Source organism: Puma concolor, chromosome A2 (assembly GCF_028749965.1).
Source record: "Puma concolor isolate L17-30 chromosome A2, mPumCon1.1.hap2, whole genome shotgun sequence".
In the NCBI taxonomy this organism is placed as follows: Eukaryota; Metazoa; Chordata; class Mammalia; order Carnivora; family Felidae; genus Puma; species Puma concolor.
The window spans coordinates 62294210-62317023 of record NC_141668.1 but is presented as its reverse complement, the minus strand read 5'-3'; the positions used below and the strand labels follow the sequence as shown (position 1 = coordinate 62317023).

Below are 22814 nucleotides of genomic sequence, written 5' to 3'. Positions count from 1 at the left end.
GAGACTCATAGGGACTGAAAGGCAACCTGATAGGAAACATGTGTTTTCATCAACCTCTGGAATACTGACTATGGTGGTAATGACTATTATAAGCTTATGTTTACTGGGGGATAATTTGCAATGTTTCTTTCAGTTTTCTGTAGGTCTTACAAACAGAGGTACAGACTAGTTTGATTCCAGACCATCACTTCACAGATATTTTGTAGTGAAAACCCTTGGGGGACATAGAACAGGAAGTGCATGCTGTTTGCTGTGACATGGTTAGTAATGCCCTTTTCCTATGATCCAGGAGTATTGTGTCTTCCAGCATCATAAATCTGTGGCAAGCTAAATTGTTAAATTGTGAGTGGGGTAAATTCTCAGACCTACCACAATGTTGACAATTTTCCTCCCCACAAAATACAGTTTTTGGTATGAGAAAATAATCTTTGCTCCTGAAGATGCCTGGGAAAGTCTTTGCAAGAGACTGAAGGATTTGAAGACAAACTGTTATCTAAGAGGTTAAAATGAAAAATTAAGTCACAACGAGCAGGTGGGTATTTTTCACATAATCCCATAGAATCAACTGATAAAATTCAATAAATAATGAAATTATAAATGTGTATTTGGGAGAAGCAGAGACTGTCTTGCAGAAAAAGAAAAGAAATAGTATAAAGATAACTCAGAACATTCTAATGGTAACTACAATGAAAGTGGTAATTAACTTACATATGGTGGTTTGCAGTTTACAAAGCATTTCCACACATTATTTTATTTGAGTCTTACAGCAATCTTGTGAGATAGGCTTTAGTATTTTCTTAATTACACAGTTGAGAAAATTAAAGTTTAGAAAGATTATGTAACTTGCTAAAGGCTAAAACTAATATGTTAAAAAAATAAACAGAAATGAACTTGAGAAAATTGAATAAAACCAAAACAAAAATTAAGATTTGGCCATAGGCTAAGAAGCTTCCACCACAAGTTATTCTTTTTATATGATGCCCTTTTTGCACCTATGAACTTGTCTTTTCTCCTATGTAAAACAAATTTCTTCTTTTTACTGTATTCATTTCAGCTATAATTATTTTTCTCTTTGTTTTCATGGCTAAGATACTATAAAAAAAGTAGTGTGTATGTGTTCTCTCTGCCTTTCTTTTCCACTCATCTCACTGCATCTACTATTCTAAGAAAAAAAGAATTTTCATTAAAATCACTAGCGACACTAAATGATGAAAACTCTGGGTACATTTTGGTTATTAAGTTACATCTCACCTTCTAAAAACACTTTTCTTTAGATTGTAGAATACTAGTCATTCACTTATTTCCTCCTTCATTTCTAGGTACTATTTTCCAATTGCTTTCATGGATATCTTATCTTAAATGCCTTATAAAGACAATGATCTCTAGCATTCCATCTCCATCTTCTTGTTCAATTTTCTCCCATTGGGTCATCTAATCTACTCTCACGATTTGATTACCACCCACAATGCAAAAGCACACCGATTCTATATATAAATCCAGTTGTGATTTATTTCTTGGGAGCTCCAGATCTGTATGCCAAGAATCTAATTCATATTTTCAATCACAACATGGATACAAAACTATGGTTCACTATGTCCAAAATCAAATCAGTTCTCTCTATACCTGTCATTAATGCATTAATTTGTTTGTTTGTATTCCTTTCCTAGATTAAGTAAAGCACATTGACTCAACCTGGAGTATACCATCCTCCTTCCTTAGTCCTCATATCCTAATAGTGATTATATCTGGTTTATTCTACCTCTAGATACTCTCTAATAAATAACTACCTCTCTGTTAACAATACCTTTAACCCTGAGTATTCAACAACTTGAACTAGAAAAATATTTTTTGTAGTCTCCCTTAATCAAAGTGATTCTACACATATTTCTTTCAGAAATTATAATCTTTTCATTTCACTATCCCTCCTACTAGTATCTTCCATGTCTCCTGATGAGTATATGTTGATAGACAATCTTTTATTAATAGCATTCATGTACCCATATTTTATTACTATTGCTGATCAGCCTATCTTCAGTGCTTATATGCATGCAGATGTACACACATCATACATACTCCTACACAAATGTGTACATACATCGACACACACTTCCAACTGTCCCTAATGTGTCACAGTATATTATGCATCAGCACATGCTTTGATAGCTGCTTAGAGTTTCCCTACTTCTCTTATTCCTATCCAATAATTTCAATTAAAATTAAAATCCCATTCCCCCCTCAACTCCTATCTACGTGAAGAATTAAAAGCTCTCCAAGTGTCTTGCATAGATTTTGATTCAAGATGGCAATGCCAAGAGGCTCCTGAATTCACCTCCACCCATGGACACAAGAAATGTACAGTTACATATAGAACAATTCCATATGAAAGAAGTCCATAAACTTCAATGACTTCTACACATCAGGCAAATGAGAAAACCCACATTGAAACAGGTAGAAGGAACTGACACACACTATCACCATAAACTCCACCCCCACCAGAGTGCCACAGAATCAGAAGGAAACTTATTACTGTTAGCTTCATCCTGAGAAGCAAAGGGGTTGAATCCCACATCTAGTTCCCCAACTCTAACTACCTCCACCTGAGAAATGGATCCCAAAACATTGAGCTTTGAAAACCAACAGGGCTTATGTCCAGGAGACAGGCTATAGTGAACTGAGAAACAGTTCTTAACGTACTCACCTGGACTCACTGAGGCTAAGCCCCAGGTATAGCACAGAGGCAACAGACTAAAGCATTCAGTCTTTCCATGAGAAAAGCCGATGTGCTTATCTTAAAAGCTATGGCTTAATAACAATAAATTTTCTGAAAAAGAATAAGGAAACTGATGGGGCCCCTGGGTGGCTCGGTCGGTTAAGCATCTGACTTCAGCACAGGTCATGATCTCCCGGCTTGTGAGTTCAAGCCCCCATGTGGGGCTCCACACTGACAGCTCTGAGCCTGGAGCCTGCTTCGGATTCTGTGTGTGTCTCTCTCTCTGCTCCTCCCCTGTTCACTCTCTCTCTCTCTCTCTCTCTCAAAAATGAATAAACATTAAAACAATTTTCAGAAAAAAGAATAAGGAAATTGATACCATTTACAATAGCATTGAAACAACAGAATACTTAAGATTGAATTCTACTAAAGAGATAAACAATCTCTACTTTGAAAACTAAAAGATATTGATAAAATAGATCAAAGGAGACACACATAAGTATAAATGTATCTGGTGTTTATAGATTGGAAGATTATTGTTAAACTGTCAACAATACCAAAAGCAATATTAGATTCAATGCAATGCCAATGACATTTTTTATAGAAGTAGAAAAACACTCCCAAAATTTATTAGGAACCATAAAGACGCTGAATAGCTAAAGAAACCTGAGACAAAACAGGAGGTCTCAGAATTCCTGATTTTGAGCTATACTATCAGGTTATACTATCAAAACAACATGGTAATGATGTAAAAGCAGACAGACCAATGGAACAGTATCAAGAGTCCAAATGTAAACCCAATATATATGTATATAGTTAACTAATATATTTGACAAAGAAGCCAAGGCCACTCAATGTAGAAAAGACAGTATTTTCAATAAATAATGCTGGGATAATTGGATATTCACATGTAAAAAAAATGAAACTGGGCCCATATCAACAGCACTCACAAAAATTAATACAAAAGGACTTACATGTAAGAACTGAAGGCATGCAACTTCTAGAAGAAAACACAGGAAAATAAAACTACCTGACATGGGTCTTGTCAAGATTTTTTAGATATGAGTCCTAAAGCACAAGCAACAAAATAAAAAATAAACAAGTGGGACTACATCAAACTAATCAAGCTCTGCATAGAAAAATAAACCATCAACAAAGTGAAAAAAAAAAAAAAACAACTAATGGGATGAGGAAAAATATTTTCAAACCACATATCTGAGAAGGTGTTAATATCCAAAATATGTAAGGAACTCAGAACAACTCAATACCAAAACACAAATAACCCAATTTAAAAGTGGGTGAAGGACATGAATTGGCATTTCTCCAAAAAATATCAATTACAATAAGTACATGAGAAAATGCTAACCATCACTCGTCATTAAGAAAATGGAAATTAAAATCACAATGAAATATCATCTCATCCCTGTTAGAACAGCCACCATCAAAAAGGCAAAGATTAACAAGTGTTGGTGTGGATGTGAAGAAAAGGAAACCTTGTATACTGTTGGTGGGTTTATAAAATGGTGACACCACTATGGAAAACAGTATGGAGGATCCTCATAAAATGGAAAACAGAACTACCATATAATCCACCAATTCCACTTCTGGGAATATAACCAAAGGAAATGAAAACTCTAACTCAAAAAGATATCTGCACCCCCATGTTTACAGCAGCATTATTTACAATAGCCAAGACATGGAAACAACCTAAGTGTCCACTGATGGATGACTGGATAAATAAGTTGTGTGTGTGTGTGTGTGTGTGTGTGTGTGTGTGTGTGTGTGTGTGGTGATGTTATTCGACCATTGAAAATGAGTAAATCCATTTGTGACAATATGGATGGAATATGAAGGCATTATGCTAAGTGAAATAAAGACAAATACCATATGATCCCATTTATACATGGCATCTAAAACAAACAAAAGCAAAAACCATAGAAAAAGAGATAAGACTTCTAGTTAGCAAAGGTGAAGGATCATGGGAGGGGGAGCTGGACAAAAGTGACCAAAAGATACAATTTTCCCCTTTTATGATACATAAATACTAGGGATATAATGTATAACATGATGACTGCTATATGATACATAAGAATGCTGTTAAAAGAGTTAATCCTAAAAGTTGTCATCACAAAAAGCACATTTTTTCTCTTTTTTCCTTTCTTTTGTTTCATTTTATCTGTAGGAGAAGATGGATGCTAGCTAAACCTATTATGGTAATCATTTCACAATATATGTAAATCAAACCATCACACTGTATGCTTTTAACTGATACAGTGATGTATATCAATTATTTCTCAATAAAACTGGAAGAAAATGAAAAGCTGTGGCCCAAGAGACAACCTTCTAACTTAACACACATCTAAGAGGCCAAATGCAATACTCCCCAGAGGTAGGGAAGCTAGCACTCTCCCTCTGCCTCACTCCAAGTTGTTTGTATCTATTAGAAAGGAACTTGTACACACAACTGGTACCAGGCTTCTGTAGCTGCTGCCTGGAGGATGCATCCCTTGACTGGCTCTGGGGGCCAGTAGGACTTATGTCTGCGGGTTCCACAGGTCCATAGCAAATTGAATTCATTCTTAATGACTTAACCCCAGAGTACAAAGGAGAGGTATCAGACTAAAATTCCCAGTGTATGTGAGAAAGAGGCATATTTGCAGATCATGTACCAATACATACATAAAAAGGTGTTCAACATCACTAATCATCAGAGAAATGCAAATCAAAACTGGAATGAGATATTACCTCACACCTATGAAAATGGCTATTATCAAAATGACAAAACTTAAGTGTTGGAAAAGATGTGAAAAAATGGAAACTTTGTACATTGTTGGTGGAAATGTAAACTGGTACAACTACTATGAAAAAGAGCATGGAGTTTCTCAAAAAATTAAAATAGAACTACCATATGATCTAGCAATCCCAGTTCTGAGAATATATCCAAAGGAAAAGAAAACCCTAACTCAAATAGATATTTGCACCACATGTTTGTTGCAGCATTATTTATAATAGTCAAGCCATGGAAACAACCTAAGTATCCAAAGACATATTAATGGATAAAGAAAATGTGCAAAAGTATATAATGGAATAGTATTCAGCCATGAAAAAGGATATCCTGTCATTTGTGACAACATTCATGGACTCTGAGGTATTATGCTAAGTGAAATATGTCAGACACAGAAGACAAATGCAGTATGATCTCACTTATATGTGGAATCTAAAAAACTCTATAAACTTATCAATATATGAAAACAGAATGATGGTTGCCCAAGATGGAGGGTGATTATGTGAGTTTGGTGAAATAACTGAAGGAGGTCAAAAGGTACAAACTTCCAATTATAAGATAAATAAGTCCTGGGAATATAATGTGCAACATGGTGACTATAGTTAATAAAAGTGTATTGTGTATTTGAAAGTTGCCAAGAGACTAGATCTTAAAGGTTCTCACCATAAGAAAAAAAATGTAACTGTGTGTGGTGATAGATGCTAATTAAACTCATCATGGTGATCATTTTACAATACATATTAAATCCTTATGCTGTACACCTAAAATTAAAATAATCTTAGGAGCACCCGGGTGTCTCAGTCAGTTAAGCATCAGACTCTTGATTTTGGCTCAGGTCATGATCTCACGGTTCGTGAGTTCAAGCCCTGCACTCTCTCCCTCTCTCTCCGCCCCTCCCCTGTTCTTTCTCTCTCAAAAATAAACATACATTAAAAAAACACAATCTTATAAGTAGCTATATCTCAATAAAAAAACATTCTTATATATGTAACATTCAGAGAATGTGTTTCATTGCTTTATCATCATCTGCCTTATTATTAGTCTCTGAATAGACTAAACCCTTTGACTGAAAGCACCACAATATTCACTTCTGTATTACCCAAAGCCAAACATAATGCCTAAGAATAAAAAGTACTAAGCATTGTTGTGTGAATAATGATCATTGAGCAAAAGTAAGTTCCTCTAGTTTGTGTACTCACATTTTTGTGTGTGTATAGCACTTTTGCTATAATGGGGATGGTGACGACAAAGGAAACTTTTGTCAAGTGACAACTTTTAATCTATAACCGAGTTAAAGATGAAGTATGTATTCAATATGTATGATTCTTAGTGATAACTTTTGTTATAAATTTATCATTAATATTAGTGATAAAATAACAGTTGTTATTTTTTGATAGGGGGTATCATCCTCATTTTATAGGCAAAGAAATGAGAGCGTAAGGCATTAAGAAACAGAAGCATAAAGCTTAAGTTTCCAAAGTAAATGGTTGATTATATTTTACTTGTGTGTACTCGCCAGTTAGTAGTTTTCACCAAATATTTTGGTGCTCCCCTGACACTGGGCAGACAGAAATAATGCATTTCTCTACTCACTTAGAATTAGATGTAGTCATGCGGATTGCTTAGGCAAAACAAATCTAAGAATATCATTGCCAGGGAGAAGCTTTAGGAGCCAGCACCCAATTCTCAAGCTCTCTGTCTCTATCACAGCACCTGCCAAATTCTGAAGCTGACGACTATTCCAAGTCACTGGGACTTGACTGGGGACAAAGTGAAATTAACCATTTGCTGACTCAGATTTGGAAATAAAATATGAGCAAGAAACCAGTGCCTATTTCTTTAAGCCACTAAGATTTTATGACATAATTTGGCCCACCACGGCCAATACTTCAAAGTCCTAACTTCAATATTAAAGGGTGTTTGACTGTGAGTCTTAATAAAACTTTTTTTTGTCAAGTTTGAAAAGTTTGAAATATAGATATCTAAAAAAAAAAATCACTGAAAATTATGTGCCATTACAACACTAAAATAATAGAAATTTAGACACTCATAGTTATTACTTTCTTTTATCATTGCAAGCTTCGTGTATTAAAACATTAAAGACATATATGGACCAAGAGAAGCTACCAAGGAGAAATTCAGTCTGAAACAGTACAACAAATAGAAAACAGAGCCAGAAATGAGGCAAAAGAGATTATGCAGCCAACATACATTCCAGAAATAAAATCTGGGTCAGAGCCAGGAACTGCTGAGTTAATCAATGTGAATCAGAAGAAACAGGGTCGGAAATGAGAGACATGTATTATCCAAAATAGAGTTGCAGATTCCAATTTCAGATCAAGTATCAGGGCAAAGTCAAGACATTTCACTTAAGTAGTATAGGTGAATAGACCTAAAAAAATTACTTAAAAAAGTTCTCTTTGGTATTAAACTACCTCAGGCGTCACCATCATAATCCTTATCATAACAATAACAGATTGAATCCTGTGTATTTTACGTGCATTTTCACATTGAATCATCATTGCAATCCTAGGACATGGGTGAGAAAACAGAGGGGTCTGTGACAGCACTAGAACCTACCTCATTTTAGGCAACATAAAATTGCATTCTCTCAGTCACTGTGCTAAATGACCCTTTGCCCTTCATTCTTTTGTATTTTACCAAGAGTAATCATCAGTAAGTGGTTTGGCCTCCCAACACAGAGCCAGTCTAACACATGGCATAGGCCAAAAGCAAAAGCTAAATGCATCATGACAAATTAGAAAGAGGGCTAATATGTGATCTAAATTTGCTTAACAATAAATTAAATACCCACAGGGGAAGAGGTCAGGTCAGCTTCTCTCCATTATCTTTGTCCCATCTTATATGGATCAAACACAAAACATATTTCAAAGACACATTAGATCATCATGCTAGTGGGTGCAGTTTCTCAGGAGGGTAAGGCTACTTAAAATGGAAAAGAACTTTGCCATATTTTTATTACAATTGCTTCATGATTTTCTTCTTATCTGTCTTTCTCTCCCCATTTTTTTTTAATAAAGAAAGCGTGAGGGAGGTTCCAGGGACAGGAGGAGGGAGTGTAGGAGGAATATTGAAATCTGTCTCTCTTTAGGTAGAGCTCCACTGAGGTTCACACATGATCCAATCCAATTGACTATAAGAGACCAGGAAGACATATTGAGGCCAAAGCCTTAGTGAGCAGCGTTGCCTCTTTGTTTTGTCCTGTATGTGAAAACCTTTGAGAGATGGCTGTGGCTGATGGAAATATGAGGACCTGAATCCCAGATTCCAGCTTTCCCTATTTTGGAAACATGTTTAACAACCCATTTATTAACATATTGATCTTCATAAGAAACATACAGGGGCGCCTGGGTGGCGCAGTCGGTTAAGCGTCCGACTTCAGCCAGGTCACGATCTCGCGGTCCGTGAGTTCGAGCCCCGCGTCAGGCTCTGGCCTAATGGCTCAGAGCCTGGAGCCTGTTTCCAATTCTGTGTCTCCCTCTCTCTCTGCCCCTCCCCCGTTCATGCTCTGTCTCTCTCTATCCCAAAAATGAATAAACGTGAAAAAAAAAAATTTAAAAAAAAAAGAAACATACATAAATTATTATTGTTTTGATCTTCACTTATTATGCCATGGCTGTGTGCTAGGTAATCTGCCTGAAAGAGATCATCTGCCTCCCTCTAAGGTGTATTGTATTAAATGAGTTAACACACTTGCACATTGTGTAGAATAAGACAATAAGTGTTTTACACATTGTGTAGAATATCTACACATTGTGTAGAATAAGACAATAAAATGTATTATTTATTATGATGATGCTTACTGTCTCAATAAATCCTACAACAATGCTTTGAGGTGGACTCTACTTTCCCGGGTGAAAAAGCTGAGGCACAAGTAGTCTATGTAATATTCTAAAGGTCATACCACTAATAACTACAAAATGGGGCTGGGGCTCAACACTGTCAAGTATTAGTCTACCTGCAAATCCTTTGCTCCTTCCTCTAAGCCATGCCACCTGCCTCTCTCCATGGAAGAACTTGTACATTAGGTCTAAACATTAGGCATATTGGTCCTTGCTGAAAAGAACAAGTTCATCATAATTTTGTAACTCTCAACAATGCCAGCTGCTATAAACAGTATAAAATTTATGAAAATTTGGAAGTGTCCCCACCATAATAACACAGTATTTTTCAAAAATAATTTGCATGCTATATAACACGCTTTATATATAGCAAATAAAAAGCTAATCCTAAGTGACAATATGTGGGCAGATAATGAATCACTTGGAAATATCGTGTAGCTTTTACATAGAAAATATTGTCCTCCATAAAAAGATCTGGAGTATCTTAACCCTTTGCTCTGCCATGAAACCACAGCAGGAAGCTCTGGCAAACTAATAATGTGATAAGCTCAATTCTCTACACGGCAGGAGTGAGAGCTCTCTGTCTTGTAACAACTGTTTGGATGACTTTATATAAAGAGTGGGAAAGAAAATTATACTCCTCTCCCACATATCAATGGAAATGTTTCCCATGGAGTGACTCAGCCTGAAACCCTAAACAGGAGCATGGTCTCAGCAGGCTGTAGGCAGCCACAGCAGGCTTCACGTTAGCTGCCTTCAGCATTTGTGGGGACAACACAGAAATGAGGCTGCCAATAACACCAGAAGTTTCCACCTTGTGGGAAGAATCTAGTCTTACAGGAGGAAAAAAAAAAGACACTGACTGTGTTCTAAAATATGGCACTTTTCTACTGATCATCTATATTCAAAACAGCCAACATAACACACTACTCCTTCCTATTAAAATAATAATTGTAAAATTACATCACTTACAACCTGCCAGGCACTGCTATCATTATTTGATGTATATTATTAATTCATGCAATTTAATCCTTACAACCCTTGACATATTTATTGTTTTCTGCATTTTATAGGTGCAAAGAATGGGACACAGTGACGTTGACTAATTTTCCCAAAATGGGAAATCTAAAACATGGAGGATCAGGATTTGAATACAAGCTGTCTGGTGTGCTAGCAGCCTAACTAGGAATGTTGTGTCACTATCACTCTATTTTCCCCGATTAATTACAAGAGAAACCTTGAAGTTGAGAGAAGATTTCTTGTTACAGGGTGTAACGGACTAAATGTGTCCCCACCAAATGCACAGGTTGCTATACTACTCTCCAACAGGAAAGGTCTTTGGCAGGTAATGAGAACTAGCTGAAGTCATCAGAGTGTGGCCCCAGTTGGATTAGTGCCCTTATTAAGAGTCCCTGGGAAGCTTACTGCTCCTCCCTTACTCTTCCCAACCTGTGAGGGTACAAGTAGTAGTTTGTACCCCAGGAGGGAGCCCTTACAGGACCTGACCGTGCTGGAGCCCTGGTTTTAGACTTCCAACATACAGAACTGTGAGAAGTTAAGTTTCCAGTATTTATAAGTCACCCACTCTGTGATACTTGGCTATAGCAGCCCAAACAGAACAAGATATGGGGTGTATTGTGGCAGTTGTGGAAGGAACCCAAAATCAGATCAATTGAGGAAATGATCTTTATGGTGCTATCTAGGCCTCTCATTGAGTGATTTGGTTTTACCAAATTCTCTCATCTTGACAAGAGGTCTACAGCCCCACCCCATCCCCAAAAGCATATGAAACATTCATTTGATAGCACATATAGCACGTATAATAGCACATATAATCTTAACATGCTGCAAATTTAAACTTAAATCAATAACTCGTTTTTTTTAAATTTAATACATATAAACAGCTTCCTATTGAAAGCTACAAAACAAAGTCAAGAAAGTGAATCCAATATACCATTTTCTAATCCACTATGGAGGAATGTCACTTTGTCCACATTGCACTGCAACATGAAAAATCTGATCCTTGGGGCACCTGGGTGGCTCCGTCAGTTAGCTTCTGACTTCGGCTCAGGTCATGATCTCAAGGCTCGTAAGTTCAAGTCCTGTGTCGGGCTCTGTGCTGACAGCTCAGAGTCCAGAGCCTACTTCAGATTTTGTGTCTCCCTGTCTCTCTGTCCCTACCCTGCTCCCCATTTGTCTCTGTCTCTGTCTCTCTCTCTCTCAAAAATAAACAAACATTAAAAAACATTTTTTAAAGAAAAACCGGATCCTTAAATGCTGATGACAAACTGATTACATGTACTGAATAGCATGGAAAATATACTACTTTTATAATCTTCAGAATAATGCTTGTTTCCAGCTATATTTAACAATGGCAATTTATTACACAAGGATACATTCTAATCATGTTATTCTTTGCTTCCTAATTACACAGGAAACTTCATGGATGATTAAGTCATATTGTTTTGCTTATTTAAAAAAGAACGTAGATCATGGAATTTACACTATTTTTTTTTTATTTTCAGGTAATCAGTTAATTTGTTACAGTTAATCAGTTAATTTTTGACCCCATAAAATCAATTTTAAAATGTTCTTATACTCACTGTGTCACTTCTTACTACCAATTTATTGAATGCTCATTAATCTTTGTCTCAATATGTTACAACTTCTACATTTATGACAATTTTTATTACCATTTTATTATACCATATTCCTTAGTCAATAAAATAAAAGTAACAGTTTATAACATATTTAATACTTTAACAATAAATTCTGTTGGAATTCTAATATCTGAATTAAGTTATTCTATGTGATAATTTAGCTATTATGGCAATAATTTGCCTATTTTATGCCAGTACTTTCATAAACATTAAAATATTTTACTGATCCATGTAAATTCAATATAAGCTAAACCAAACTCAATGTTTCCTTCACTTGGGTGATTATGTCACCAAATTCCCCTATCTCTCAACTCAAATCTTTTGAACTAAACTGGATTTCTCTTTCTCTCTCTCAACTTCATTATTTCTCAAACTCTCTGTTAGTTTTAATGCTACAATATCTGAATCTATGCTTCTCTGGTTGTCTTTCATCATCCATGTTATTTAGTTTATTCTAACAGCCCACTGGCAAGATTCTAGCCTCTTTCCATACCATATACCATCCTCATCTTTACCAAATTAAACTCTTTCTTCATGTTTTTCTACCCTTAAAACCCTACATTTACTCCTCACTGTCTAACTCAAGTTTACCATGATATATTTTAATTCCATCTCATTTTTACATCTTTAACAGCACTTATACAGTCTTAATTTGTGGTATGGCTAAATATGATTCCTCTTCCTGCCTCAAATATATGCTGAATTTTCCTTTTTATCTATATTTTTTCCTTCTCCATTTACCTTAAACCTATTTTTTAAGATTCATTTTAAATCCTACTTCTTCCATGAAGACTTCCCTTTTCCCACCTCCAAATGTATACTAATGTCCTACAGAACCCCTAACTTTGTGGCAATTAAAATATTCTGCCTAGATACAGAGTCATTTATCCATTAGTTTCTAGCCTTCATTAAGCATCCTTGAAGGGAGGGTCCACATCTGTTCATATCTGTATTTCCTTCAGTACCAAGCAGAATACTCTAACAAAAGAAAGTGCTCAGAACTATTTACTTAATTATCGGATATAACACAACAGCAAAGAGCATGCAGAACGCAGTCATTCTAGACTTCATGTCCTTAATGGGATAAGAGGATGATCTGTGCTTTCAGCTGCTCAAAACAGTTTTCGAATATCAGGAACACTTCGATGTCAGAAATTTCTGCCCCCGTCCAGTGATAGTTGTTGTATTTTTATTATTGACTAAGAAAATGCACGCTTTCTTATGGCTTTGCATCTTCACTGAAAATACCCAACAACATCCTCCCAACCTCACCCTGAACACTTCAGTCCTCAAGTGAGGAAGACTCTAGAAAACTTGTGAAATTGTCCTTTCCAGATAATATGCACTGTTTATTAATGTTCCTGACTTATATGTACCCCAAAAATATATTAGTATTCATTTATCCTATCTACTTCTTATTATTTCAAATTCCCCTTCTGTGTGTAATTCTTTTCCCTGCCTCTCCTCCCAAGTCTTATTGTATCTCCTGTATGCCACACCTCTCTCTGCATAAGCAGCCCCAGCTTCCTCTTCCATTCTTGTGTCTAGTGATTGTTTTTCTCTTTCTAAAGCTTTTTGCGTTCTCTTCCTCCAATCACCATAGTATTCCCACCATTCTTGCCAATCTTATTCCACTCTCTATGTGCTATTTTTTTTCTCTACTCATCATCTTCCCAACTTGCAGTGCCTCTTATTTATTAGTTACTTCCTTTTCTCTCTTCAATACCTTGACCCAGCTGCTATTCATATTTATAGTTGAAACTCATTTCATGAAACATGGTCCTAAAAATGTGTGGTAAAAATAAAACTGCTTATAAATAAAATCTTACTGTTTATGTGAAAAGAAACTTCATATTTAGAAATAACCTACTATAAATTGGATTGCCATGGTCTATCTTTTGTATAATCACACACACTTGAAAAGTTGGCTAAAGGTCCTGATACCCTCTCTCTAACAACCTCTAATTCCAACTCCACCATGAATCTGTGACTCCCTGCTCCCAGTCCTTTTACTAATGTTACACTAACAGAAGAAGCAACAAGGAGACAACAACAAAACCCTCCTTTTTTCCCCTTTACTTCTGTTGGTTCTTCTACTCAGTTGCCAAATCACCAGTTTCCATTCACCCAAATTCTTACCTTTTGCTTTACTTCTGGTACAGTTGGAATGTTCCCAGGCTTCATTTTGCATCTAATATCCTAGTTCTTTTTTTTTTTTTTTTTAATGATATTTAAGTTTACCTTTTCCTTATTCTCATGCCCAAAAGTAGTCCCAAGTGGACCTACTTGCAAACACAAAAGACATACCTACATCTATCCCAACGTTAACCAGGATCTGTAAACCTCTAAATAATTAGTATCTGATTTAACACGAATGCCAAATAAAATCATACTACCAACAGGAATACTTACACTCAGCATATTTCTGAAGTTGGGAAAATTCTGAGGGGCTGAGGTGGGCCCACTTCTCCTGGTTGGTCATGGTGGTAGTGATGTCTCTTACATACCAGGTGAGGAATTCTTTATTCAGGTGTTTGGCAGAATTCTATACTTCAGAGTTTCCACATGGCATGTTTCATTACAAAATATCTCAAGCTTTCAAAATATGCAATATGTCAACATGAAACCGATGTGGATGTGAGTTTGTAGTTTCAATAATATATTAAAGCACTGCAGAAAAAGAAACATAAAAATAAAAAGATCAGCATTATTGCACAAAGAAAAAATTGACAAGTTATAGAATGTTAAGAATTTTTAATTTCTAAATAATGTGTTCCAAAGTTATTCTATTTTGTGTAATACTCAATTGGTAATTGTCTGTGCATTCTTTAATTGCATTTTTATGTATATTTCCTAATGCCAGATCACAGGAATAAATATGATTAAATTATAAAATGAAGAAACTTTTATGAAGTCTGTTTCATAAAAGTAGATTTTTTTGTTGTTAACGTTTATAAATTCCACATTTTAAGAGCAAATAAGGGTGTCATTTTTATGAACTTATCAATCCTTTAATATTTAAGCAATTATTATATAAAATCCAGACCCAAGACATTAAAGGAGGCTAATTAAACCCTACACATAATATTAGCCAGTATAACAAATTTTTAACAATGATTTGGAATGACACTCAACTGTACCACATATATTTGAAATCAGGCAAATCAATTTTTGGAGTCATATAGATATTTTTCCCAGCAATAAAATAAACAGAATATTTTAATTTTATAATTTGTGAAACCCAATAAAAGTTACCAAATTAAAACAATTCCAAATGTCTGACAGACTTGTGTAATGACAGTAGAATAACTACTATGAATCATGCTTAAAAATAAATCCCTAGGTTGTCATGGTCCTACATTCACTGCCTTATCTATAAGGCAAACAAAATGACAAACCATCTGGTTTCAACTTTTTATTAAAGACAGTAATCAATTGCTCAAAGTCAGACTGGCATTGTGATCATTAGAGAAAATGAAATATTTAGCAACAATGACTTAAGTTTATGGAATTGTATGCTTGGAAAGCTTATTTATACAGATGTCATTATCTCAGGCCATAGTACCTATATTTGGCATTAGTGTGTAAGCTCTCTTAGCATCTGTTTTTGTTGTTTGTTTGTTTGTTTCCCTATCAACCCCAGGACCTCACTGTCACATCCTTTCATCTTTGCCTTAAAAAAGATTCTTGTCTGTCTCATCTGTTCAGAGTTCCTGCACTCAGTTTTACAGGATGATGGTTTGCTATTTAACTGGCAATAATGAAGATAGTGATGTATTAACAAAGGCCAAATTGCTAGCTCTCTTTTTCCTGCCAGGGAAAGCTCTTAAATCACAACCATGACTTTGTGGAAATAATGCAAACTAAAAGAACAGGAACATGTGATGGACATTTATTTGTGTCTTCTTTGTGATTTCATCCTTCTCACTGATTTCATCTTAATTCTGTCTTCTCCCAGTTACGTGCAGTTTGGGGACTATAAAACAAGGTGTCCTATTCTTTCCTATCTAGAGGGAGACAGATGATTCAGTCATATTTGGCACATGAGACCATCTCATGGGGCTTCAAATGTTGAATGGAGTTATTCAAGGACAGGATGAAAATAGTTGTACCTAAATGATACAGCAATAATTGGCTGCATGTCCATGCTTGAACTAGACTGTCCAGATATCTTGTCATTTCAAGAAGCAAGTAACATTCTTTCAATTAGGCATTAAGTAGATCAGAATCAGTTTCTATTGCCTACAACCCCCAAATCTTAACTAATGATAATGGAAGATCGTTTATTCATTTTAAAGAAAGTTTATTTACCCCCCTCTGTGTGCCAGAAAGCATTCTAAGCAGTAGAAATGCAACAAAGATCAAAATATACCCCAAAAATGAAAATATTGTTAATTACAACAATGTGTCAGCTTTACTGAGAGCTTACAGTATGCATGGTACTCTCCTCACAGTATTTGTGTGTCAGATTATTCAGTCTTCACAAAATAACTTTGTGAGGAACCAATGTTCTCTGACTTCAACAAACAAAGAAACTGACCCTGGATGATAAGAATCTGGTTAAATATGAGAGACACTGCTAGAAACTTAAACAATATTTACTCCTCTCCCTTGCTTCCTTGGTAACAGAACTCTAATCTTAATGAATGAAAATATATCCATCTAAAAAACTATATTCTTCAGGTTATTTGCATAATTAAATGACCAGTGAGATGTAAATAAAGTTGGATAAGGTGTATAGAAAGGTTCTACTGGGAAAAACAGCTGGCAAATTAACTTTTAACCTTTTTTCTCTTCCTCCAACTTCCTACCAGGAATGGTAACATATTGGCTGCAAATCCAGCAGGTTTTTTGTTTTTTTTTTTTTTGTACTTCTGAGATAAAATGGAAGGCATGTGCAAAGAATAGTAGAATCCTATAAAGTAGGCCAGGAAGCCAAACAGCTAACTGCAGAAAGATTTGGCCGTCCCCCTATTTTTTGTGAATAAAGTTTTATTGGAACCAGCAAGAGGCCAATTTTTGAAGGGATCTCAATGCTAAATAAAGTTTGGGGAATTATTCTGAAGGCAGTAATAAACAGTAGAAGATCCAAAAATACCAGAAACCTGATCCCTGTGGGAAAATGTCATTATAGAAAAATGCCAATGCCTTCATTTTGTGTCTTGCTCTCACTGTATTATTGCAATAGCTTCTTAACTGGCCCCCTGAGCTCCACCTGTCTTTAATGTTGCCTGTTTGTTGAGTTCATGGACAGTCACAGACTAAGGCGATTCCAGAGGCCTGTCTGATAAATTAGCAATAAAAAGTTAATTAATATATGAGAATAGTAATGAATTGGTTAATTAATTATAGCTTTCTACCTTGTTACTTGCTGGGAAATTTATTAAAATTCCTCAATTATTTACATATTAAAAAACTCAAATTTAAAATGACTGGATAATTGATATCCTTCACATCTCTACATGAATCCCGTCTTCACTGTAAAATGTTATCTGGTCATTCAACTTAAAATTGCACATTTCATACACACCATCCCTCCATCATGCTTTTATTTGCTTTGAATATAATATCTATCAAATATCTTATTTATATTATGTAATTCTTTGCTCCTCATGCTACAAATTAGGGGCAACATGAGTGGTTTTGAGCCCTCATAGGATTCCACAAAAAGGACAATACAAGGAAAAATACTTATTGCATTTTCCCTTGATTTTCATCCAGGTGTATGTATAGGGGCCAAGGGCAGGCCACCCCAAAATGGGCCACTTTGGAATGGAAATTATTCTGACTGAAAGCAATAAAGACCCTATAGGCTCAAAGGCAATTTTGCCCCTCCAGTAACTACATAGAAGAATCTCACCGGGTGCTCTTTTCCAGAATAAGAGTTATTAGCAGAGATAAATTTGATCAGAGTGACCCATCTTTATGGCTGGGCAAACATCTAATTACCAAACTTCTGCTTATTCTATCACCCTGTGAATTACATCCCTTTCCACTGACGTCCCAGAGCACTACGCCCCTTCTCCTTAGTTCAGGATACATATACGCCTCATTTTGCCTGTCTTTGCAATTTCAGTATCTGTATAGGTTCCCCATACATATGCTATTAAATTTGATTTTCTCTTCTTAATCTGTCTCATGTCAATCTGATTCTTAGTCTGTTAGAATACTGAAGGGGAAATGACATTCTTTCTCCCCAACACATGTATTAGATTCTATGTTACCATATTCTCTCCTGTGCTTTAAGACCTAAGTCCCACGAGGACAGTGATTTTTGTCTGTTTGCTACTTTCCTAGTACTTAAAAGAATGCTTGGTATGTAGTAGCTGATTAGTAAATAATTATGGTATGAACTCACTTACATGCTTTTTTTCATAAAGAAAGACCTGGGTAGTAGAGGTAGAAAGAGCTCCTCAAGTTGAGAAAGAGAAAATGGGGCATAAAGGGGTTAGGAATATCCGTCACTACAGATTTCACTCTTACTAGGGGCCATCCGTTTCCTTCAACTCAAGAGACATGAAGCAAAGAAGTTGTAGTTAGAGGTACAAAAATTTTACACTTACAAGAAAAAGACTGGGGCATCTGGGTGGCTCAGTGGATTAAGCAGCTAACTCTCGGTTACAGCTTAAGTCATGATCTCATGGTTGTGGGACTGAACCCTGCAATGGGCTCTGCTCTGCACTGTGTGTGGAGCTTGCTTGGGATTCTGTCTCTCCCTCTATGCTCCTCCCATGCTCGTGCTTACACGTGTCCTCTCTCTCACTCTCTTTCTCAAAAATAAAATAAATGAACTCTAAAAAATTTTATTTTACACAGTTTTTGAGTACTTTATTATTGTTTTTGTTGTCAAATATAACTAAGTCCATATAAATGAGCATTATTCCCAAGGAATGCTTACATATTTATGATAACACACATGAGCGTCAGGACTATCTTTAAATTGTTTTTCTATATCTAACAAAAAAAATTACATAGCTTTCTTTAATTTAGCATGATCTTGTCAACACAAGTCCTAGTCTTTTTTTTTTTTTTTTTTTTTTTTTTTTTTAAGACAGAGAGGGGCGCCTGGGTGGCGCAGTCGGTTAAGCGTCCGACTTCAGCCAGGTCACGATCTCGCGGTCCGTGAGTTCGAGCCCCGCGTCGGGCTCTGGGCTGATGGCTCAGAGCCTGGAGCCTGTTTCCGATTTTGTGTCTCCCTCTCTCTCTGACCCTCCCCCGTTCATGCTCTGTCTCTCTCTGTCCCAAAAATAAATAAACATTGAAAAAAAAAATTTAAAAAAAGACAGAGAGAGTGCTTGTGAGTGGGGAGAGAGAAGAGAGAGAAAAAGAAAGAGAGAGAGAGAGAATCTGAAGCAGGCTCCATACCCAGCTCAGAGCCTGATGCAGGTTTTGACTCCATGATGGTGAGATCATGACTCGAGAGGAAATCAAGAGTTGGACTCTTAACCAACTAAGCCAGCCAGATGGCAGAGTCCTAACTTTCTGTATCAAGAGCAGTTTCTCTGGACTGATCTAATACAATTTGCATTTTATTAAGAAGATGTTAAAGAGTAATGGCAGCCCTGAAGGACTCCAAGTAAATTCTCTTTGGTTCTTGGATTTGCTTTCTTCCAAAACTAATACACCTTGAATAAAACCTCCTCTTAATCCTTCTCCTAGTGTAAAGCCTTTGTCTTCTTACAATCCTGGTAGTGCTAACTCTCACAATGAGATGTGACATGTGGTAAAGTAAGAAAAAATAAGGGTGGGATGCAAATGGAAAAGTTTTCCTAATCAAATATTTTAAACTAGCTGAACTAACGTATCACAGCTCTCTATAAAGAGAAAAGTTGCATGTATAATATTAAACCAGGAGATACAGCTATTCATGCCTCAGGAGAGGCATTCCCATGATGGCAACACTTTCTTACAGTCTCTGCCTCTTTATAAATGTGTAGAAAGAGAATGACAATATTCAGTTGAGATTCCCTATGGTACATTCACAGATTTCCTGCTCCCAGGCAAGGGGTTTCTTCAGGTACATAAAATGAAAGCCAGGGAGGATCCACTTTGCTGGCTGTTGGAAAGCAGTCTAATGCTGGCATTCTCATCTACTCAATGGATGGGCCATTTTACTTAGTCATTGGCAGGAAATAATTATGTTGGAGGAATTGGAGAAGGCTCTTGGCCTACTTTGGGCTAACACATATTCTCTACAATGAGGGAAGGAAACCAATCTCCTATGAAGAAGTTATAGGCAATATCTAGATGCATGAATTTGATGGACTGGATTCATTATTTATTAGACAGAGTATGTTTCTTGATAATTATTCAAAGTCAACAAGTCATGACTCCTATGAATGAATAAAGTTAATACACATTAAGACATAGTGAAAATTACATGTATACAAATTTAAGGTATTATGATGACTGAAAATATTGACTGGGTCTGAAAGGTCATAAACCCCAAATTATTAGATAAGTGATGGAGAAATCATAGCAAAAATATAAGAGTCAAAATATCAACCGAAGAATTTATGAAAGAGAAGTAAGATCATGAGGCACCTGGGTGGCTCAGTTGGTTAAGCATCTGACTCTGGATTTTGGCTCAGGTCATGACCTCACTGTTGAGAGATCAACATTCACTGTTGAGAGATTATCTCTCTCCCTTTTCCCCCTCTCTCTCTGCCCCCATCCCCTGCTCACACTGTCTTTCTCTCTCTCCCTCTTAAAAAAAAGTGTTTAAGAAAAGTAGGATGAAACTAAATGGAACATTAATGCTATCATGTAATTTATAAGTACTTGTTCATTTATTAATGAAAGGAACATGATAGACACTATGCCAGATGTTGGAGATATATTAAAAGCAAAACATATATGGTATCTGAGTTCTTGGATTTTGTTTTGGCGGAAGATCTACATTACTACAAACCAACTACACAAATAAATCATTCTGAATTGTAATAACTTGTATGGAAAAAAAAAGGCAATGTAGTTCCGTGAGAGAGCACCACAGTATCCTCATTAAGAGATTCAACGAGCAACTCAGAGAGGAAGTTTTATTTATACTGCATGATAAAAGGTGAGTAATAATTAAAAACTTGGGTGAGAAGAAAAACATGAGCAGAAGCCTCAGAGTGGGAAGAAAAAAAAATAACAGATCTCTAAAGAAGACAGGTGTAACTGGAGAAATAGATAAGAACTACATCTTGTAGATTCTTAGAAGATACACTGAAGATTTATCATAACTGAAGTGTGAAACCACTGACATATTCTGAGCAGGAGATAAACATGATCCACTTATATTTTAAGAAGTCCATTATAAACGGTGGATGGAAAGGTGACAAGCATCGAAGTGGAAGGTCTGCTCCAGTACTGGATAGAGCTGGTGTTGGCTTCTACTACAGAAATGGAAGTAAAGATGAAGGAAAAGGCCAAACTCAAGATATATTTTAGAAGTAGGATTTTATAATGAATGGGATATATTGTGTGTAGGATGAGGGAACCAAGAATGACTCCTAGAGTTTGAGCTTGAGCAAAGCATAGAGAAAGGTGGAGTTTAAAGAATTACTATTTACTGGAAGAGTATCAGGTATGAGAAGAGATGAATCAGTATTCTGTTTGAGAATGTATGAAATTTGAGAAGGGACATCTCAATTGACAGGACTAGTAGATAGTAAGATACACCTAGGCTAATAAAAGAGAAATAGAGGTCATATTTTGTGAGTTGTCTGATATAGATAATACTGTTGAAGATACGAGCATGTGTACATTTGCCTGATGTAGCAGCCATAAAGCTTTGCCTCTAAGCTCTGCCTTTAAGAAAGAACGTGCATTCAGCTGCAAGACTGTAGTAGCTGACAGCCTCTAGCTCTTATTGCTTTCAGAATACAGTCAGCTTTTGAACCAAGGTCACACTCTTCTCAGGCAGGGGTCAAAGACTAAAGATGATGGATGTACTAGGACCATGTGGTTTTTGTACAATGGAGGACTCCTGTAATGATCCGTATTTGCTCCACAACAACACATTGGACCGGCTGAGATTTTGTTAGATCTGCATTGTGATCTGAAGCTATTCATAACCAAATCAGCACCCCCACCTCCTTTCTTTTCTTGGGTATCAAATCTGCATCATTGTTTGAAGGCTGTCTCTGCCCAATCCTGCTTTTCCTCCCTTTATCTTTCACAGGAATAATTTCCTGGTAAGCCTTTGTATCCCTAACTCCATTTTGATGTTTGTTTCCTGGTGAAGGATCCCATGTGTCAGGATCCCTAGTAGGAAACAGATGGTACACTTAAAATGGGTAAGTAGGAATTTAATAAAAGGATTTTGAGTGAATATGGACAAAGGTTAGGGAGCTAATAGAGGCTGGTGAAGTATATTGATCTAGCAAAACTTGGGAACTTATTGACCCTAAGCCTAAACGGAACAAGGATGTTGTAGGTAAGAAACCTCAGAGTAGCTATATATATACAGGGTCATCTGAGAGGGGCCATGTTCTCGGATAGCAGGATTCACCTATTTTCAAAGGACTTAGCTGGGCAGGAGGTGGAGGGAAATGACATCCCTAACCTTGTACTCTTCCAACTCTCCCATCTTCTCTAGTGCCTCACAATGACCAAACCCAATCATAAGTCAGAGGGCAAAGGCAACAATTGATGCCACCTGTATGAAATGACCTCAGGAAGCAGAGAGCAATATGGAAGGGGGGAAAGGGGAAAGGGGAAAGGAGAAATCTCAAGGGGCAAATAAGGAAATATCAAGCACATCTGAGGAAAGAATATGGTGTGAGAAAGAGGGCCCAGGACAAAGTTCC

At 36.3% G+C, this 22814-nt stretch overlaps 1 protein-coding gene across 11 annotated transcripts in view; it reads right to left on the bottom strand.

Annotated features, from left to right (window-relative positions):
* The window catches only part of DGKB (diacylglycerol kinase beta), a 792867-nt gene that overhangs the window by 652878 nt on the left and 117175 nt on the right, over nucleotides 1–22814 (bottom strand). For all 11 annotated transcript variants that reach the window (XM_086695070.1, XM_025929944.2, XM_025929941.2 and 8 more), the window contains exon 2: nucleotides 14431–14688. In XM_086695070.1, the coding sequence (XP_086551196.1) occupies nucleotides 14431–14500 (70 nt within the window). In that variant the 5' untranslated portion in view covers nucleotides 14501–14688. The remainder of the gene's footprint in view (nucleotides 1–14430; nucleotides 14689–22814) is intronic.